Source organism: Theropithecus gelada, chromosome 14 (genome assembly GCF_003255815.1).
Source record: "Theropithecus gelada isolate Dixy chromosome 14, Tgel_1.0, whole genome shotgun sequence".
Taxonomy (NCBI): domain Eukaryota; kingdom Metazoa; phylum Chordata; class Mammalia; order Primates; family Cercopithecidae; genus Theropithecus; species Theropithecus gelada.
Window position 1 is genome coordinate 21,430,867 of NC_037682.1, and position 18,574 is coordinate 21,449,440.

Here is an 18,574-nt window from a genome sequence, read left to right on the forward strand (position 1 = left end):
TATGCTTTTTATGGTTATTTCTCAAATTGTTAAGAGTTTAGCACTTTGACCATTCTGTCCTGAATTAAAACATATCTATTTCAAAACTGCAAAATTTCATATTCTATTTTTCCTAGCCTATCTATATTCTTATAAAAAAGAACTAAAGTCCAACTCTTTATTTTTATTAAACATCTCTTAGAGCTTTAGATAAAAGTATAGGATAAAGTCCCAGTATTTCTGCACTTCCTGTCTGGGTCATGACCAGACAGAATTCTCTATGAATTCTCCTGCACCGGTATGAATTCTCCTGCAGAGGAACAGATGAAATATTTTTCCTCTCAAGCTTGTACCATTTGCTTGGAACAGCAGTAACGTTTTAGCCCAGAGGAGGCTCAAGGGCTCCCCTATAATTCCATGGCAATTCAAGATAATCTGCAGGTAGAAGACCTGGGTTCTCAGTTGTTCACACAACTTGCCATTACATGATCTTAGATAAGTCATTGGGTTACTGTCATTATAACCACTTTACAGATGAGAAACAATCTACCACTTTCCCCACCTTCCCAGCAGGATGTGTCTTAGATGGCTCAAGTCCTAGGATGCCAATCTTCCTCCCTCCTTCCCTTTCTCCCTCTCTCCATCCCTCTTTCTTTCCTTTATATATCAAGATCTTCCTGTCTGAATTAAGTTGTCCTAGGTATTATGAGAAACACCAAGGTCAGAAATGACCTTAAGATGCTTAAAACTTTACAGGAAATTCCACTTATACACATGGTAAGTGATGGAAAAGAAACACAGATACCATGCTCTAAGAGTTACTTCCTACTGAAGGGGTTGGGAAGACCTCCTGGAGAGAAGAGTTTACCAGCCAGCCACTGAAGCCTGTATAAATCTGCAGATGATGGGGAAGAAAGGTGTGCCAAGGAAAAGGCTAGCAGCCACAAAGGCACAGAGGAGGAAAAACAGGGGCACACAGAGGAAGGATTGAGTTGTGCTGCCAGAAATCTAGAACTCTCTGAAACAGAACAGGAAAAAAAAAAAAAGAAAGAAAGAAAGAAAAGAAAAAAAGAAAGAAAGGTAGATTGTGGAGGGCCCTGCCCTTAGACTGAGTTTGGACGCCAATACCATCCTCATCCATGACTCCTCATGCAACCAAATTCCCTATCTGGATAAACTATACAGTAAACCTCAGTCTTCTGAACTTCTCCCTCACTTACAGTTAGAATAGTCCATTTTTCCAGACACCACTCAAATGTGTCCTCTATTAATTTTCATCTGGATTTCTCAAACAGTCTACTGCCTCCAGTCTGGTCCCACTGCCATGCATCATCCATCCTCCACACTAAGATGAGACTGACCCAAAATGCAATCTTATCACATTACTCCCTTGTTTAAAAGGCTTCAGTGATTTTTTGTTTCTCACAGATAACACTCCAATGCCTTATGTAAGATACACGGTGTTTTGTGATCTGGACCCTCTCCAGACTTCATCCTCTGCCTCTTCCTCCCAAGCCTCCTTCACTGTTGCCACAGTGAACTCTCTGACGTTCCTTAAACTACCAAGCTCCCCTGTCCCTCTATATCTTTGAATTTGTTGTTCCTTCTGGATGGAATCTAACTTTCTTCCTTTCTATTGACGAGATAATACCTACCGTTTTCTTTTAACATTCAAATCACCATTTAACATTGTTCTGGAAGTACTAGCCAATGCAATTAGATAAAAGAAAAAATAAAGGTTTCAAATACTGGAAAAATGAAGCAAAATTAGCATTTGTAGATATAATTGTATATCTAAAAAATATAAGAGAATCAAGTAAAAAAAGTAAACAACTATAGAATTCAGTAACAGAATAGTTGCAAAATTAATATACAAAAGTCAAAATGTGTCTGTATACAAATGGTAACCAGTTGAGAACTATAAGGTCAGAAAGTATTCTTTCATTAGAGCATAAGAAAAAATTTTAAATCTAAGAAATATTTACCAAGACTTGTAAAGGAGATATATATACACACAAATACACACACACACACACACACATCATATAAATTCTACCAGAAAGACAAATCTTTCTTCTAGATAGAAAGATCCATTGTAACGTAAGTTTCCCAAAGGCAAGGCTCCTCCTCTGCCTTGTTCATTCAAAGTACCACGCACCCTGCCTGGAACAAGGCAGGCATTCAGTAAATAACCACTGAACAAATAAATGTCTAAAACAATCTAAAAGTACAATGTGATAACAATAAAAATACAAATAGAATTATCTGAGAAAACTCAACAAAGCTATCAATCTTTGCTTTGAAAAATACACATGAAGACCATTTCTCACTTATGAGATGAGCAAAAAAATTCAAATACCCAGCATTACTGAAGGCATGGAGAACTAGAACACCCAAATGTTATTTGTGAAACTATACATTAATATAGTCTTTTGAAAGAGAAATTTGTTAATATCTATCAACATTTAAAATGTGTATTTTCTTTTTTTTTTTTTTATTGAGATGGAGTCTCGCTCTGTCGCCCAGGCTGGAGTGCAGTGGCGCGATCTCGGCTCACTGCAAGCTCTGCCTCCCGGGTTCACGCCATTCTCCTGCCTCAGCCTCCCAAGTAGCTGGGACTACAGGCACCCGCTGCCACGCCCGGCTAATTTTTTGCATTTTTAGTAGAGACGGGGTTTCACTGTGTTAGCCAGGATGGTCTCGATCTCCTGACCACGTGATCTGCCCGCCTCGGCCTCCCAAAGTGCTGGGATTATAGGCGTGAGCCACCGCGCCCGGCCAACGTGTATTTTCTTTAAGCAGTTTTTTAGCTGGAATTAATTCTGTAGATATATTCACATATTTATGTGTAAACATATGAAAGTATGCCCTTGTATTACTGTTAGAAAGAAGGAAAAAAAAAAAGAAAGCAGTCTAAATACCTATCAATAATAGATCTATTACATACGATATACCCAAACAATTGAATACTAATACAGCCATCCTAAAAAACTGAAGTAGACCTATATAGAATAAAACAAAAATAAGTCTACAATCTAGTGCTGAAATAAAAAAAGGCAGAAAAATAAGTATAGTATAATCCCATATATGTTTTAAAACTACAAAATTATGCTTATATATGAATGGTAACATTCTGAGATGTTGCCTTTGGTAATGGAGTCAAGGAGGAGATAGAAGGAAACTTCACCTCAAGCAAAACAGAGATGTTTGCTGTTGTTTTTACCATATGCACATACTGACTTCCTCTCGGGCACTCCCTCTTCAGGAAGTGTCCCAGCAAGAAGAGATGCCTGTCCCCTGTGCACCCAGAGCACTCAGTACACCACTCCACTACAGGACCTCTATGTTCACGGCATTACTTGCTAGCTTCCCAAATTAGTGGAGAGCGTCTTTGAGGGCAGGAACTGTTTTCTTTTTTCCGTATTCTCAGTACCTGAGTACCTAAAACCCAGTAATCATTTCAAAAAGCCTGGATGAAAGTAGGAAGAAGGGAAGCAGGAAAGGAAAGAGAAAAGGATGGTCCTATATGAAGATTAACCAGGTGGCCATATACAGCACTATTTAGAAAAGGTAGAATCGGGGCCTGGCGCAATGGCTCATGCCTATGATCTCAGCACTTCAGGAGGCCAAGGCGGGTGGATCACCTGAAGTCAGGAGTTCGAGACCAGCCTGGCCAACCCCGTCTCTACTAAAAGTAAAAAATCAGCTGGGTGTGGTGGCGGGCGCCTGTAATCCCAGTTACTAGGGAGGCTGAGGCAGGCGAATCACTTGAACCCAGGAGGCAGAGGTTGCAGTGAGCTGAGATCACGCCACTGCACTCAAGCCTGGGCAACAAGAGTAAAACTCAGTCTCAAAAAAAAAAAAAAAAAAGAAAGAAAGAAAGGAAAGGTAGAATCAATGATAGCAATAATGTCCATCAGTGATAGACTGGATTAAGAAAATGTGGCACATATACACCATGGAATACTATGCAGCCATAAAAAAAGATGAGTTCATGTCCTTGGTAGGGACATGGATGAAGCTGGAAACCATCATTCTGAGCAAATTATCGCAAGAACAGAAAACCAAACACCGCATGTTCTCACTCATAGGTTGGAGTTGAACAATGAGAACACCTGGACACAGGGTGGGGAACACCACACACTGGGGCCTGTTGTGGGGAGCGGGGAGTGGGGAGGGATAGCATTAGGAGATATACCTAATGTAAATGACGAGTTAACGGGCGCAGCACACTAACATGGCACATGTATACATATGTAACAAATCTGCATGTTGTGTACATGTACCCTAGAACTTAAAGTATAATAATAATTTTTAAAAAATAAAATAAAAGGTAGAATCGGGAGACAAGGAGGGCTGGTCAGAAAGAGAGAGACGATTAGAACGAAGAATGGAGAAGAGTCTAGTTCTCTTACAGGAACACCTTGAGGTCTGTGAGCTGGACAGCCAGGTCCACTTCAGAGCAGCTAGGAAGTAGTAATTTCCAGCTCCAGAACTTCAGGCATTTTCAGTGAAAAAGAAGGTGTGTCTAGAAGCCACTGCCACAGTCTCTACAATGACACATGTGCCTTATGATTCCTTCACACAAGGAAGAAAGCCCAAGAACAGCTTCTGACCGCTCCATCTCTTTGCTGGAAATAGCTAGAGGCCTCTGCCACAATTGTGAGCAAATGACTATAGCAATCCGTAATGCCTCTAGATCACTTCTGCTTATTATTTTCCTCACAGTGTGTTGGAAATATTGATTGAAGTAATACACGTAAAGCACTTAGCACAGTCCCTGGCAGAGAGTAAGCACTCAAAGTACAAGCTATTATTATTAAGTTGCTTACAGAACTTTTTCAAAAGCTCTAAGCATTACAATTGCAAAAGTCACCAGGATGTCTTTGATTTCCAACAAGACCCATGCCTCCTTACTTATCTCTGTAAAAAAATAAACAGACGGTCTTTCTAAGCACATTTAAAACACACTGGAAGCTGCTGCTTCCGTATTTTTCACTCTTGTCAGTGTTTCAAAATTACGCTGCCCTTATCAGCCCCCAAGTATAAAAAGCATACTCTCACCTTAGAAAGCTATAATTTAAATAACCTTTACAATTGTAGTACATTTTCCTTTCACCCACCCTGACAGCTGGAGCATGCCTCACGTGGCTAGCACTGGAATTCACTTACCACAGCAGGAGGGTCATTCCATTCTTCATAGGAGATGGCAGCATATGGATAGATCCGGTCATTGATAATCTGCAGGGTGGCCAGGGCAATGGCTTTAATTGACTGGAAGTACGCTTCCCAGAACCACCGGGCCTATAAAGAAAACAACGCTGTTTTAAGTGAGCAAGCAAGTGAGACAGAGTGGGAAAACTAGATGCTCCATCACAGTCAACTCTGGGTTTAGCTAATTCCTTTATTCTCAAAGTTGTAGGGGTGGGGGTACCTAGGGCAAATGCTCCCTGCTGTTCAAGCCAGCTACTATCAGAAGTTTGTATTTATCAAATGCAGTCAAAATAAAATGTTAGCAAGTGAAATGCACATTGGATTCAATTAAGATAGAAGATAAATTATGTAATGATGAGACTACTGATGTGTTATAGCAGAGTGTATAATATTTTGTCTTATATAACATACACACAGTAAAGTGCACAAATCTCGTGTACAGCTCAATGGATTTCTACATATGTATATACTCTTATAATTAGTATCCAGATAAAGATATAGAACATTCCAGCATTCCAAAAGATTTCCTCATGCTATTTCCCAGTCAGTATCTCAACCCTCTAAGAGTAACCATTATGCTGATTACGATTGTGGTGTCTGCTCTTGAATTTCATATTAATGGAATCAAACAGTATTTACCCTTTTGTGTCTGATTTGTTTTGCTCAACACTTGCAATATCTAAGTCAGGTTATGGTATCAAAGTTATGCTGGCCTTACAAAATGAGGTGGAAACTATTCTCTCTTTTTCTGTTCTTTGAGAACTTTTATGTGAGGTTGGCATTATTTCTTCCCTGAAAGGTTTTAGAGGAATTCCTCACAGAAGCCATCTGGGCAAGGGTGTGGGTGGGTGGGTGGATTGGTGTGTGTGTGTGTGTGTGTGTGTGTGTGTGTGTGTGAACATTTTAAATTATGGATTAATTTTCTTTCATAGCCATAGGATTATGCATGTTTTTCTGTGTGTATGTCAGTTTCATAAGTAGTGCTTTTCAAGGGATATCTTCATTCCATCTAAATTGTTAAATTTATTGAAATAAAGCTGTGCATTCACATCCATTTAACACCTGTAGAATCTATTGTAATACATCTCTTTTCATTCCTGATACTGTTGTGTTTTCTCTTTGTACTTGATCAGTCTTAGTAGAGCTTTATCAATTTTGTTAATCTTTTTGTAAAAATTGACTTTTGATTTTGTTGATTTTCCACATCATACTTTTTTTTATTTTGCTAGTTTTTGTTCTTATTATTTCCTTCTATTTTGAAGGAATTTAATTAATCTTGCTTTTAACTTCCTAAAATTAAAGTTTAGATCATTGATTTCAACCTTTCTTCATTTCTAATATATGCATTTAAAGTTATAAATTTCCCGCTATGTCCTATTTAAGTGCTCCCTGCACATTTACATATCATTTTCATTACCATTTAGACAAAAAAGTTCTAATTTCCTTTGAACATTGTTTAATTTCTAAATATTTTTATTTTTTCTATTTATCTTTCTATTACTGATTTCTACTTTGATTGCACTTTGACTGTGCTGTGGTCAGAGAACACATATGATTTCAATACTTTACAATTTATTCAAACTTGATTTATGGCCCAGCACATTGTTTATTTTTATAAATAATGTATGTAGACTTAAAAATATATATATTCTGCAATTGATGGGTATAATTTTGTTTAAATATTCTATATCCTTATTGATTTTTATTTGTCTGCCTGTATGTGTGGCTATGGATTGTGTAGGGTGTGTGTGTATATTTATATACACATATATGTATTTCAAGTTTATAAATATATATTTCAAATTTTTACCCTCAAAGCTTGTCCCAAGCTTGTCTGTTGCAAAAAGCATATACAGGTTGAGCATCCTAAATCCAAAAAACTCAAATCTAAAATGCTCCAAAATCCAAAACTTTTTGAGTGCTGACATGATGCTCAAAGGAAATGCTCATTGGAGCATTTCAGATTCCCTAAAATCTAAAAAAAGAATCTGAAATCTTAAATACTTCTGCTCCCAAGCATTTTGGATAAGGGATAATCAATCTGTTACTGGGTTTTAATATATTATCTCATCCAAAAATATTTGTTTCCTAATTACAAATACAGTCCATTTATATTTAATTTACATTACTGATATGGCTGAGTTTAAATGTATGATCATTCTATTTGTTTCCTATTTATCTCTTGTTATTTTAGTTTTTTCTCATCTTTAGAATTGATCAAAAAATTTTTATTATTATTCCACATTTTTCTTCTTCATTAGGTTGCTAGTTATTTAGTCTTTTGTTATTGAGTAGCTTTCCTAACAACTACAGTAAGCATCATTGCTTTATTATATTACATCTCAAACTAACAATTTTATAACTTATCAGCTCTCTCCTATCTGCTATGCTATTATTGTCAAATATTTTTCATCTACACATTTTAAATCCCACAAGACATGTTTTTTATTTATTTATTTTTATTATTTATTTATTTATTTTTGAGACAGAGTCTTGCTCTGTCACCCAGGCTGGAGTACAGTGGCGCAATCTCGACTCACTGCAACCTCCACCTCCTAGGTTCAAGCGATTCTCCCACTTCGGCCTCCTAAGTAGCTGGGATTACAGGCATGCACCACCACACTCGGCTAATTTGTGTATTTTTAGTAGAGATGGGGTTTCACCATATTGGTCAGACTGGTCTCAAACTCCTGATCTCGTGATCCACGAGCCTTGGCCTCCCAAAGTGCTGGGATTACAAGCAAGAGCCACCGTGCCTGGGGACATCATTATTTTTTAAAGTAAATTTTCACCATGTATTTACCCTTTCTTTTCTTGATGCATATCTGAGCTTCCATCACATATCATCTTCCTGCTAACTGAAGAATTTATTTTATTTATTTCATTGCAGAATTAGTGGATGACTCTCTCTTTTTACTTGTTTGAAAGCTTCTTTTTACCCAAACAATTTTTGAAGGATACTTTTGATAGGTAGAGAATTCTAGGTTAGTGATTATTTTCTTTCAAAACATTCAAGGTATACTTCTATTGTATTCTGGTTTCAACCAATTCTTCATTGATAAACCAGCTGTCAATCTTACTGGTGCACCTTTGAAGACAATATGCTTTTTATTTCTGACTGCATTTAAGTTTCTCTGTCTTTGCCTTACAGTAATTCAACTATGACATGCCTAGATGTGGCCCTTTGTATTTATTCCACTGAGGACTGTAGTGCTTCTTCAATTTGTGGTTTGATGCTTTCCACTGATTTTAGAAAACTCTCAGCCAATATTTCTTTTTTTTTGGAGACAGAGTCTCCCTCTGTCGCCCAGGCTGGAGTGCAGTGGCGCGATCTCAGCTCACTGACTGCAATCTCTGCTTTCCGGGTTCATGCCATTCTCCTGCCTCACCCTCCCTAGTAGCTGGGACTACAGGCACCCGCCACCACACCCGGCTAATTTTTTGTATTTTGAGTAGAGATGGGGTTTCACCAATATTTCTTAAATATTACTTCCGTTGCACTCTCCTGAGACTCCAAATGTACATATATGTGAAATATATTTCACAATGTTTTCAATATATCTCATGTATCTCTTATTCCCTTTTCAGTATGTTTTCTCTCTGTGCTTCAATCTGGGTGTTTTCTACTAACTTTTCTTCTGGTTCAATAATCTTCTATCCCTTTTTCTTTGGTGTTTAAACTGCTATTAAATAATGTATTAAATTCTTAATTTCATTCCTATATTTTTTCAGTTCCAGAATTTCCATTTGATCTTGTCAAAAGTAGATTTCATGTCTTTGTTGAAAGTATTCTTCTTTTTTTCTACTTTCTTAAACATAGTCAGTTCTTGACTAATAAACTCCAATATCTGAATCACCTGTGGATATCTTGCTACTGTCGTTTTTCTCTTCATTTTGGTCATTTGGTCTCAATTTTAGCATGCTTCTTAGTTTTTTATTGGATGGCAGACATTCTGTTTAAAACCTGTAGAGGTTCTGGATGATTCAGATTATCTTCCTCCTAAGAGTGTAACGTATTCTTCTGGCAGGTGTAATAGTACAGTCAGGCCACTTTAATCCTGTCAGAGGTCAGTTTTAAGTTGTGTCAGAGCTAGCTTATTTCAGCTTTCCCTTATGCTCAAAGTGTGGTCCTTCTGAGGCCTCCAATTAAAGCCTGGGGTGTCTGTATTTGCCAGGGCCCCTCTACCTTGGCAGGCCTTGAATACCAACCTCTCACCAGCACTGTATATGGCTGCTGAAATATCTGCATTGCTCACAACATTCCCAACTGCTGCTTTTTACAAGGATTCTTGGAGCCTTGCTCTGATCATGTGTACCTTAGGAGTTGGCAAATACCCCAAGGGAAGATTACAAGCACATTTTTCACTTTCTTCCTTGTGGTTTTCTTTCTCCTGGGATTTTGTGTTTCAGATCCCAAATACTTTAATAGCCCCTAACTCCAACCTCTAAGCCCTGTAGGACTGCTGCTTTCTGCTGGGACCCCACACTCTTGCATAGAGAATTGGCAAGTACCCTCAGGGAAAATGCCAGAGTGACTATGTAGCTCAATTCCAAGTGCTTTCTTCCTCTCAGGAATGGTATTCCCTCAAATACTATGTTAGTTGCTCTACAATGCCTGTAAACAGTTGTTTTAAATAAACTTTTATAATTTTTTCTTCTTTTGGCAGGAGGGTTGCTCCAGTATCAGCTACTCTTTCCTGGTCCGATATAGTCTTTGGAAAGAAGGCAGTTCCTTATTCGAGCAGAGGTTAAACTCAGTTCCTAACAAAAGCAGAATGCTACTCTATATGATCTCTCCAGCTTCATTCAGATGTCTGATTCCACTCAAAACCAGAGGCTATCAGGATTTATGCAAGGGAGTGAACATGTGAAAATTTAACATGGGGAAATTGTAAGGATAACCCAAAAGGGTAAAGGAAAAAGATGCTTTCTGGTCTAGATGTGCTTACTTTGCTTCTGTTTCCGGGGCAAGTGTTCTATCCATTAGTTAAAAGCCTAGGGTAACTTGAGTTATGTAACTACTATCATCTCCACTGACTAATAAGAAGAAGGCAAAGCATGCACAATGAGAATGTCTCCTACTCAAAGAAAAGCTGAAATACAGATTTAGCTTTCAAGGGTATCTGACTTTCTCAAGTTGTCCGATAGTTGGTCATCTGGGCACACAGCTGGCTGCCTCCCTGCTATTGCTTCTTAGATATGGCCGATTCGCTACTATCTCAATCCTGCTTAAATTCATGTTACTGCTTTCTCTCCTAGCATCCAGCCAAAATATTTACATTTTATGAGACCTGAAAGAACCCATCTTCCCTATGAAACTTTTACTGATCACTTCTATTACCACCAATCTCCCCTTGCTATGAAATCCCTTAGCCCTTACAGTTTTTGCCATACACATTAGTTGTTATATACTGTTCTATAATTGTTTTTCTGTCATTTCAGAGGATCACTTTTTCTCTCCAGCTAGACTGTGAGGTCCTTGGAAATAGATATTGGCATTTTAAAAATCATCATCCTTGCAAATGTTCGTGTTCTACCTGCTGCAGAGCACTTTTATATTCATGATTTCATCTGCTCTTCACAACCAGTTTGTCACTTATTCGGGACAGTTTCATTTTATAAGTGAGGAAACTAAGATACAAAGATATTAAGGAGCAGAATCACGATTCAAATCCATGATTCCTAACTCTAAATTCAGACCTTTTTCTACCCTGTTCTAGAGCATTAAGAGTACCAGCACACAGCAAGTTTTAGAAAATGGTCCTTTTTCAAGAAACTGAAAGGTGTAAAAATTTACAAAGCATCAGGCCAAACATAAACACACATATATCCTGAATATTTATCTCCTCTTCTACCCAAATCGGTCTATCATCATATGTTCTTTTAAGTCATATTCAAATTAAACCACATTCCAACTGAAGCATTCCAAAGCTTTATGCTCACATATAATCACAGTGGAGACAGCAGATTTTGGGATTTATAGAAAACAACGATTGGTAAGAAATCCACCCAGGACACCAGCCAAAGGCACAAATGCACAACTGAACTTCTAATTTAAGATGTCTCAAATCATCTCACCCTGTCCACCAAATTGCAATTCACTCAGAAAGGAAGCAAGTTTTGCCAATAATCATAGCTCAAGTGTCTCAGCCTGGGGATAAGTGAACTTCTCAGGCTTAATTGTTTCTGCAGGACCTCTGTAATACCTTGAAATGTTCAGAAGGTATTATAATTTATAGTCCCTCCAGGACTCAGTATAGCCTGCTTATCCACAGAGAGGAAGGAGTTTTCAGCTATGTTGGCAATGTACGAAAGCACCACTATTCTCATCCAGAGAGCAAATGCAAATAAGTGCTTATTATGGTTTTTTTCTCCCTTAAAACACGGTCCACATTTATATCTATCTTAAAAGTGTGAATGACGGATTCTTCAGCAGCTATGCAAATTCCCCAGTCACTCTAAACTGTGGAAGGTACACAGCTGAAGAGTTAAGTTACAGGTGAATAAATAGGTCATACCAATATAACCTTGAACAAAGCATTTAAACTTTCTTGGTTAATCAGATTCCACTGTGATTCTGTTTATAAAACATGCAGATTTCACAGCATAAGAACTACATAGTTCCTATGATACTTTAAAACATGAGAATTATAAAGCTCCTCTAGGGCAGGGACTGGGCCAGCTTAAAACTATCATGGGCAAAGTGGAACTCCAAATTGAAATTGCTATTTCAGTTGATACATCAGTTAAATGTGATTCATTTCTTAATTTTCAGTAATGCGTAGGCAATAGGATTAGCAGTAATTGTTGAAGGGAAGCCAGTGTGGTATAGGGGAAAGGACAACAGTTATAGAGCATCTTGCGCAATTTTAAGTTACTTAACCTCTGTTTTTTGAATCTGTAAGATGGAGATCACACCCCCTATCCCATGAAGATTCAATGAGATGAGGTTTACAAAGTACCGCAGTGCTAGCGCAGAATAGGCAGTTGGGAAATGTTAGCTCTCTCTCCAACACTTACATCCGTCCTGTCCCCTTAGGGTCTTTGTCACTTACATTAGAATATATTCAACAGGGCCGGGCACAGTGGCTCATGCCTGTAATCCCAACATTTTGGGAGGCCGAGGCGGGTGGATCATGAGGTCAGGAGTTTGAGACAAGCCTGGCCAAGATGGTGAAATCCTGTCTCCACTAAAAAATACAAAAATTAGCTGGGTGTGGTGGCGGGAGCCTGTAATCCCAGCTACTCGGGAGGCTAAGGTATGAGAATCACTTGAACCCGGGAGGCGGGGTTTGCATTGAGCCGAGATCGCGCCACTGCACTCTAGCCTGGGCGACAGAGCAAGACTCTGCCTCAAAAAAAAAAAAGAAAAGAAGAAGAATATATTCAACAGTTGGCAGCACTGTTTTGGGGTGAGAATGGGTGAAGGGGAAGAGGAAAGAGAATAGGATCCCAGTGTTACAACTCCATTCATCTCAGTTCCTGAAGACAGTGAAGAAATCCAACCCCCAGAGAATGGAGTTGGAAATAATAAAAATACATCAAGTGGGAGTATGATAGCATTTCATATCGAAAAGTACAGCAATCAATAACATGTCCCTTCTAAATCAATCATGAGGCTTCTGAGAAAGAAGACAGTCCTTTTCCAGAAACTCCATGAGTGTGAATATGTCTGGTTTTGCTCACCACTAGCACCTAACACCTAACACAGCACCTGTTAAAGGGCAGGCAGTTAAACATTGTTGAAAGAACAAATCCATCTGACAACAGTGCCCTACAGGCACAAGGTAGGACAGGCACCACTTGCATCCTACAAAACTTTTCCAAATCATCAAGGTGTTAATTCATGAGGCTTAAGGGGAAAACAATCATTTAATCATGGCATCACATCTTGTATACCAAATTTTAAAAAGTGAAAGATTAGGGGAGTGGATCTGAGGGAAAAGGAGGAAAATCTGTTCCTGGTTGTAACAGCAAGGCAGAAACAGGACTAAGAATGTCCTTTATGTTACGCTTGTAATAGACTACGAGAGAGATAAACAACTTTTAAAACTGTGTCATGTAAGTTTGCTACCTCAAAGTGGTCAGGAGGTCTGTCCAATAGCACAAAGATTATATAAAAACCCTACCTAGCCCAAGAGTATCTGCATCCAATGATGGCTGGCTCTAATGAACCAGTCAACTTTGGACTGCCCTTTTAATCAGAACCTCCTGAAAGTGACGTAGGTCAATAGGCTTAATTTTGGTATATTAAAGGATTTTTCTAATGGAACCCACAAAACAAAACCAGCCAGCTATGCTTCTGTCCCAACTTCCAAGTGCTAATGCCATCCAAACATCTGGCAATGACATGTAACTATGGATCGGTACTTGCTTAAATACTGCTCCATTTCCCCTCTCCCCACTCACTGGTTGGTCATAACACAAAGGATTCGCTTCTGCTTAGGATGGAGAAAGTCAAAAGAGAACATGGAATCTACCATAATAATGAGAAAAAGCCTACAAACATCATAAGCTACAAACATCATAACTTTCCTTAGGCCCATAAGAGAGCTATGTTCATAAGGCAGTCAAGGGAACTACATTTCAAAGATGGCAAGCCTCTCCAAGGAGAGCTGGGACACACAAATTATTTCAGCTTTGGAAGAGCACAGGAAGAGGAGGTGGACTTCATAAAAGCAGCCACAGAAAACAGCTACAATTTTAACAAATTCTCAAAACTGAGCATGGGCCATCAGGACAGTTTAGAAGCTCTAGACACAAGGGGATCCACATTCACTCGCAAGTTCTCTTCTGCTGGATGCTTCTGAGGAAGATTTGGATAAAACTCTGCCCACTTATTGTAGTTTTTGTTATCCAAAACAAAAGTCTCAAGGGTTGGAGGACAGAAGGAAACCTTACCATGTCCAGGATCCACTATTTCTAGAAGTAGGAATCCTTCCAGCCCCCAGTAAACCACTACTGCTAGAAAGGGCGAAGCAAAAGCCCTCTGCTCCCAAAGGAGGGCAAAAAACTCCCCCAACTCCACCAGAAGCCATGCAAAAAGTCTACTGCTGTGGGAGGAACAGGATACCCTCCCACCACTAATCACAGGCAAAGGTATACTGCCTCGCCAGGAGGTGTAGAAGCAAAAGCCATCTGCCCCAGAAAGACAAGCAGGAGCACTGGCTCAGATCAGGACCCTGCACTGACACAAAGCAGAGGTTCACTACCACTCAGGGAAGGGCAGGAAACTCTCCAGTCCAAGACCCGCCAAGAGGAAGGGCAGGTTAAGCTGCCACCAGAGGAAAGAACAGGAACACTGAGAAAGATTCACTCCCCAGGCTCCAGGAAAAGGGCCTAAGACCGAGGCTGGATTAGGGGAAGGGAAAATCCCACTGCCCCCACCATGAGCCTAGCACCAAGTACAAGCACCAGCAGTCTATACCAAGGGAGGAACAGGAGTGAGAAGAAAGGGGGCAGGTTGGGTTTACTGAGAGCAGAGGGCCAGGCAGGAACTCTGAGAAGCACTCCAGGAGGCGGGGCCTCACACCAAGTGTAAGGTAGTGGCCACCATGTCCTGGGAGCACTGGAAGTCTGTGGCACACTGATGGTCACTCCAACCACAAATCAGCTGAAACCCACCCCTAATTACTGAGTAGACTGAGTCAGCCTCCCACACTAAGGGCCTGACAGAAGAGAAGGTGTGCTCATTTCTGAACATGATATTTAAGTTGGTCTCTTCTGTTTTTCTATACAGAATGCCCATCTTTCAATCAAAGTTTTCCAGAAACAAAAAATAAGAGAAAACAGACCATTGACATAAAACAAAGCTGTCAACAGAACCTAACTCAAAGATGACCAAGATGATGGAACTATTAGACAAGGACTTTAACTGTAATTAATATGTTAAAGGATCTAGTGAAAAAGGTGGACAACTCACAGGAACATATGGGAATTTTTAGTAGAAAGATGGATAATATAAAAAACAGTCAAATAAAAATGCTAGAAGTGAAAAAACAGTATTATAAATGAAGAATTATTTTAACAGGCTTAGCACACTAGACAGAGCCAAGACAAGAGAGAGCTTGAAGACAGAACAATAGAAACTATCCAAACTGAAACACAAAGAGAAAAAAGAGTTGGGAGGGGGGGAGGAAATCCAAAACAGAGTACTCTAGAACTGTAGACTGTAGGACGATATCAAACACTCTAACATACCTGTAACTATAGTCTCAGAAGAGGAGAGAGGGTGAAGTAGAGAACAAGGCAGCAGATGTATTTAAAGGAAAAAGAGCTAAGAATTTTCCAAACTTAATGAGAAAACAACAAAACACAGACCCCAAAACCTCAGAGAACCAAGACAGATTAAATAAAGCATTCACTTGCTCCCTCCCGAAGTTTAAGAAACAGCTGCATTGTTAAAAAGGCAAATCTTCTCCCTCTTAGCAAATGAGGAGATTCAAGAGATCTGAGCTATAGGAAATTTTCTCTTAACACACTAACATTGACAGAACCATTTATTTCAGGTGAAGGGCTGGAAAATATTTCCATGCATCATGGATTTATCTTTCAAAGCTGTGTCTGAAGATAAGCCTGAAAACTTCCAAAGGGATTCTAAGCCTTTCCAAATACATGTGCCAAAGGCTAATTATTCCTTTTCATTTGTTTGCTTTAACAAAATAGCAGCAAAGAACATTCCCAACTTTCCAAAGCCCTGTGTCCAACAGGCTCTTTGGTGCTCACTGGTCCTTTTGACAGCACAAGAGCAGGGAGTCTGATGTCCTTCCTGGACTACCTCATAACAGTCTGAAGGTCCCAGAGATAGGCTCTAATAATCTTCATCTGACAGCTCAAAAAGCTCAATAGTAAGGCCAAATTATAACCCAAGCATCCTTATTTTTAGTTTAGAATTACTGTAAGCAATATTTTTTTGTTTATTCTTTTACGTACTCCATTTTCATAAATATAAGAGTTACCTGACAACCAACTTAAAACTAGAGGGAAAAAAATATCAGCAAAACCCCTGAAAGGCACTTCTTGTGGACTGGAGGTTTTTGTAGACATTTACTATGCCCATGTTACCAGTTTCTCCAGAAGAGCAGAGGAAGTTCACAAACATGTGATATCCCTTCAACTTTGGGATTCAACAAACAGCAATTAATAGAACTTACTTTCTGTAACATAAAAAGGGATTTTGAAGCAAAAAGGTTAATATACCTGGGATTTATCCACATACAAATTGTTTTCTTTATTTAAAATATTTATTTTGTTAATTTAGTTTAATGTAAAACACCTTGCCACATAAAACGTGAGACTGCTATTTTCCCTTCCTTATTCATGAAGCTGTTTTATTTGCCTTCTCCACGTGCAACTCCTGGAAACACGTTTCTATTAATCCAGTACATTTTCCCAGACCCACCATCTTCACCTCTCAGTTATATAAATTCAGTAATTTAGGAACCCACCCATATGGCACTCGCTGAAAATTTATAGAAAGTCACACCCAGTGGTTCACCTAACAGCAGCAGAATTCATTTTATAAGTTTTTGGTAGGTTTAAGTATTTTTCTACTTTTTTGCCATGTAAAGTGGTAATTGCTTTCTGTTTTTCTTTTTTTTTTTTTTTTTTTTGAGATGGGGTTTCACTCTGTCTCCCAGGCTGGAGTGCAGTGGCGCAATCTCGGCTCACTGCAACCTCGGCCTACTGGGTTCAAGCGATTCTCCTACCTCAGTCTCCCGAGTAGCTGGGATTACAGGCATCTGCTACCATGCCTGGCTAATTTTTATATTTTTAGTAGAGATGGGGTTTCACTCGTGGCCAGGCTGGTCTCGAACACCTGACCTCAGGTGATCCACCTGCCTCGGCCTCCCAAAGTGCTGGGATTACAGGCATGAGCCACCATGCCCAACTGGTGATTGCTTTTTCTAACTTTTTATTTTGAAATACTTTTAGACTTAGGGAACAGTTGCAATAGTAGCCAGAGAGTTCTCAAATATCTGGAATGCCCCTCATCCAGCTTCTCCTAATGTTAACATCTTACATCACCATGGTACCATTATCAAAACCAAGAGGTTAACATCGGTACAATTCTATTAACCAAACGACATACTTTTTTGTCTTCTCCAGATTCCCAGTTTTCTCCAGAAGTCCCTTTTTCTGTTCCAGGATCTAATCCAGGACACCATATTGCATTTACTCATCATGTCAGCTCAGTCTCCTCTAATCAGTGACAGTTTCTCAGTCTTTCCTTGTCTTACGTGATACTGACACAGTTGAACAGTACTGATCAGGACTTTCATAGAATGCCCCTCAATTTGGGTTTATCTGATGTTTTCTACTTACTAGATTGAGGTTATAGATTTTGGAGAATACTACAGAGATGCTGTACCCTTCTCTTCACATTCCATCAGGGGACACATGCTACCAATATGACTTATTACAAGTAATGTTAACCTTGCTCACATAGTTAAGGTGGGGTCTGCCAGGTTTCCCCACTGTTAAATTACTACTGTTCCCATCCCATAGTGTATGCCCCCTAGAAGCAAGTCACTATGTTCAGTCTATACTGAAAGGGAAAGTAATGAAGCTTCACCTCCTGGAGGAAGAAATATCAAAGATTTAGCATACTATTTTTAATGTACTTTGAAAGGATTAAAAACTGTAAAATTGTATTCACTGAATATTACTTTTTTTTTTTTTTTTTTTTTAAGAGCCTGGGTCTTGTTCCATTGCCCAGACTGAAGCATAGTAGCTATTCACAGGCACAATCATTGCACACCACAGCTTCAAACTCCCAGGCTCAGGTAAACCTCCTGCCTTGGCTTCCTGAGCAGCTGTGGCTAGAGGTACGTGCCATTGATCCTGGCTTACAATTTTTTAACATACATAAAGTATGGCATTCGGTCAAAATCTTGAAACTTATGGGGATTTGTGGCTAGAGAAAAATATTTAAATGTTTTCTTTCCTCAGCAATAAGTTCACAGCAATAAAAAATCTGACATTTGTCTTAAATGTTAAGTTGAAGCCTGATAATATATCTCACCTATTTAAGAGAAAAGTGTATAGCCATTTTTTATTTTTAAAATCTAAGAGATGAAATCTGAGACTTCAGATATTTCTGAAATTCCAACTGCTTCTAGTTCCATTTTAATTTTATTCTGATGTATACACCAAATTACCATACAAAAATAAAGTAAGCATCCAACTTAATGTGGAAAATGAAACAAATCCAAAGAAAACAGAAAAAGGAAACAAATGTGAAAATAAATCCAAGAACTTTCCATAGATTGGCTATGAAGGAAACCCTAAAGAATCAGCTAAAAACCTATCGGAACTAATAAGCAAGTTCAGTAAATTAGCCAGCTACAAAATAACTTGTTAAGTAAATAACTAAAACAAA

At 38.9% G+C, this 18,574-nt stretch overlaps 1 protein-coding gene across 1 annotated transcript in view; it reads right to left on the minus strand.

Annotated features, from left to right (window-relative positions):
* EXT2 (exostosin glycosyltransferase 2) overlaps positions 1 to 18,574 on the minus strand; it is a 157,080-nt gene that overhangs the window by 66,427 nt on the left and 72,079 nt on the right. The window contains 1 exon segment of the mRNA XM_025356328.1: positions 5,152 to 5,220. Within this exon segment, the coding sequence (XP_025212113.1) occupies positions 5,152 to 5,220 (69 nt within the window).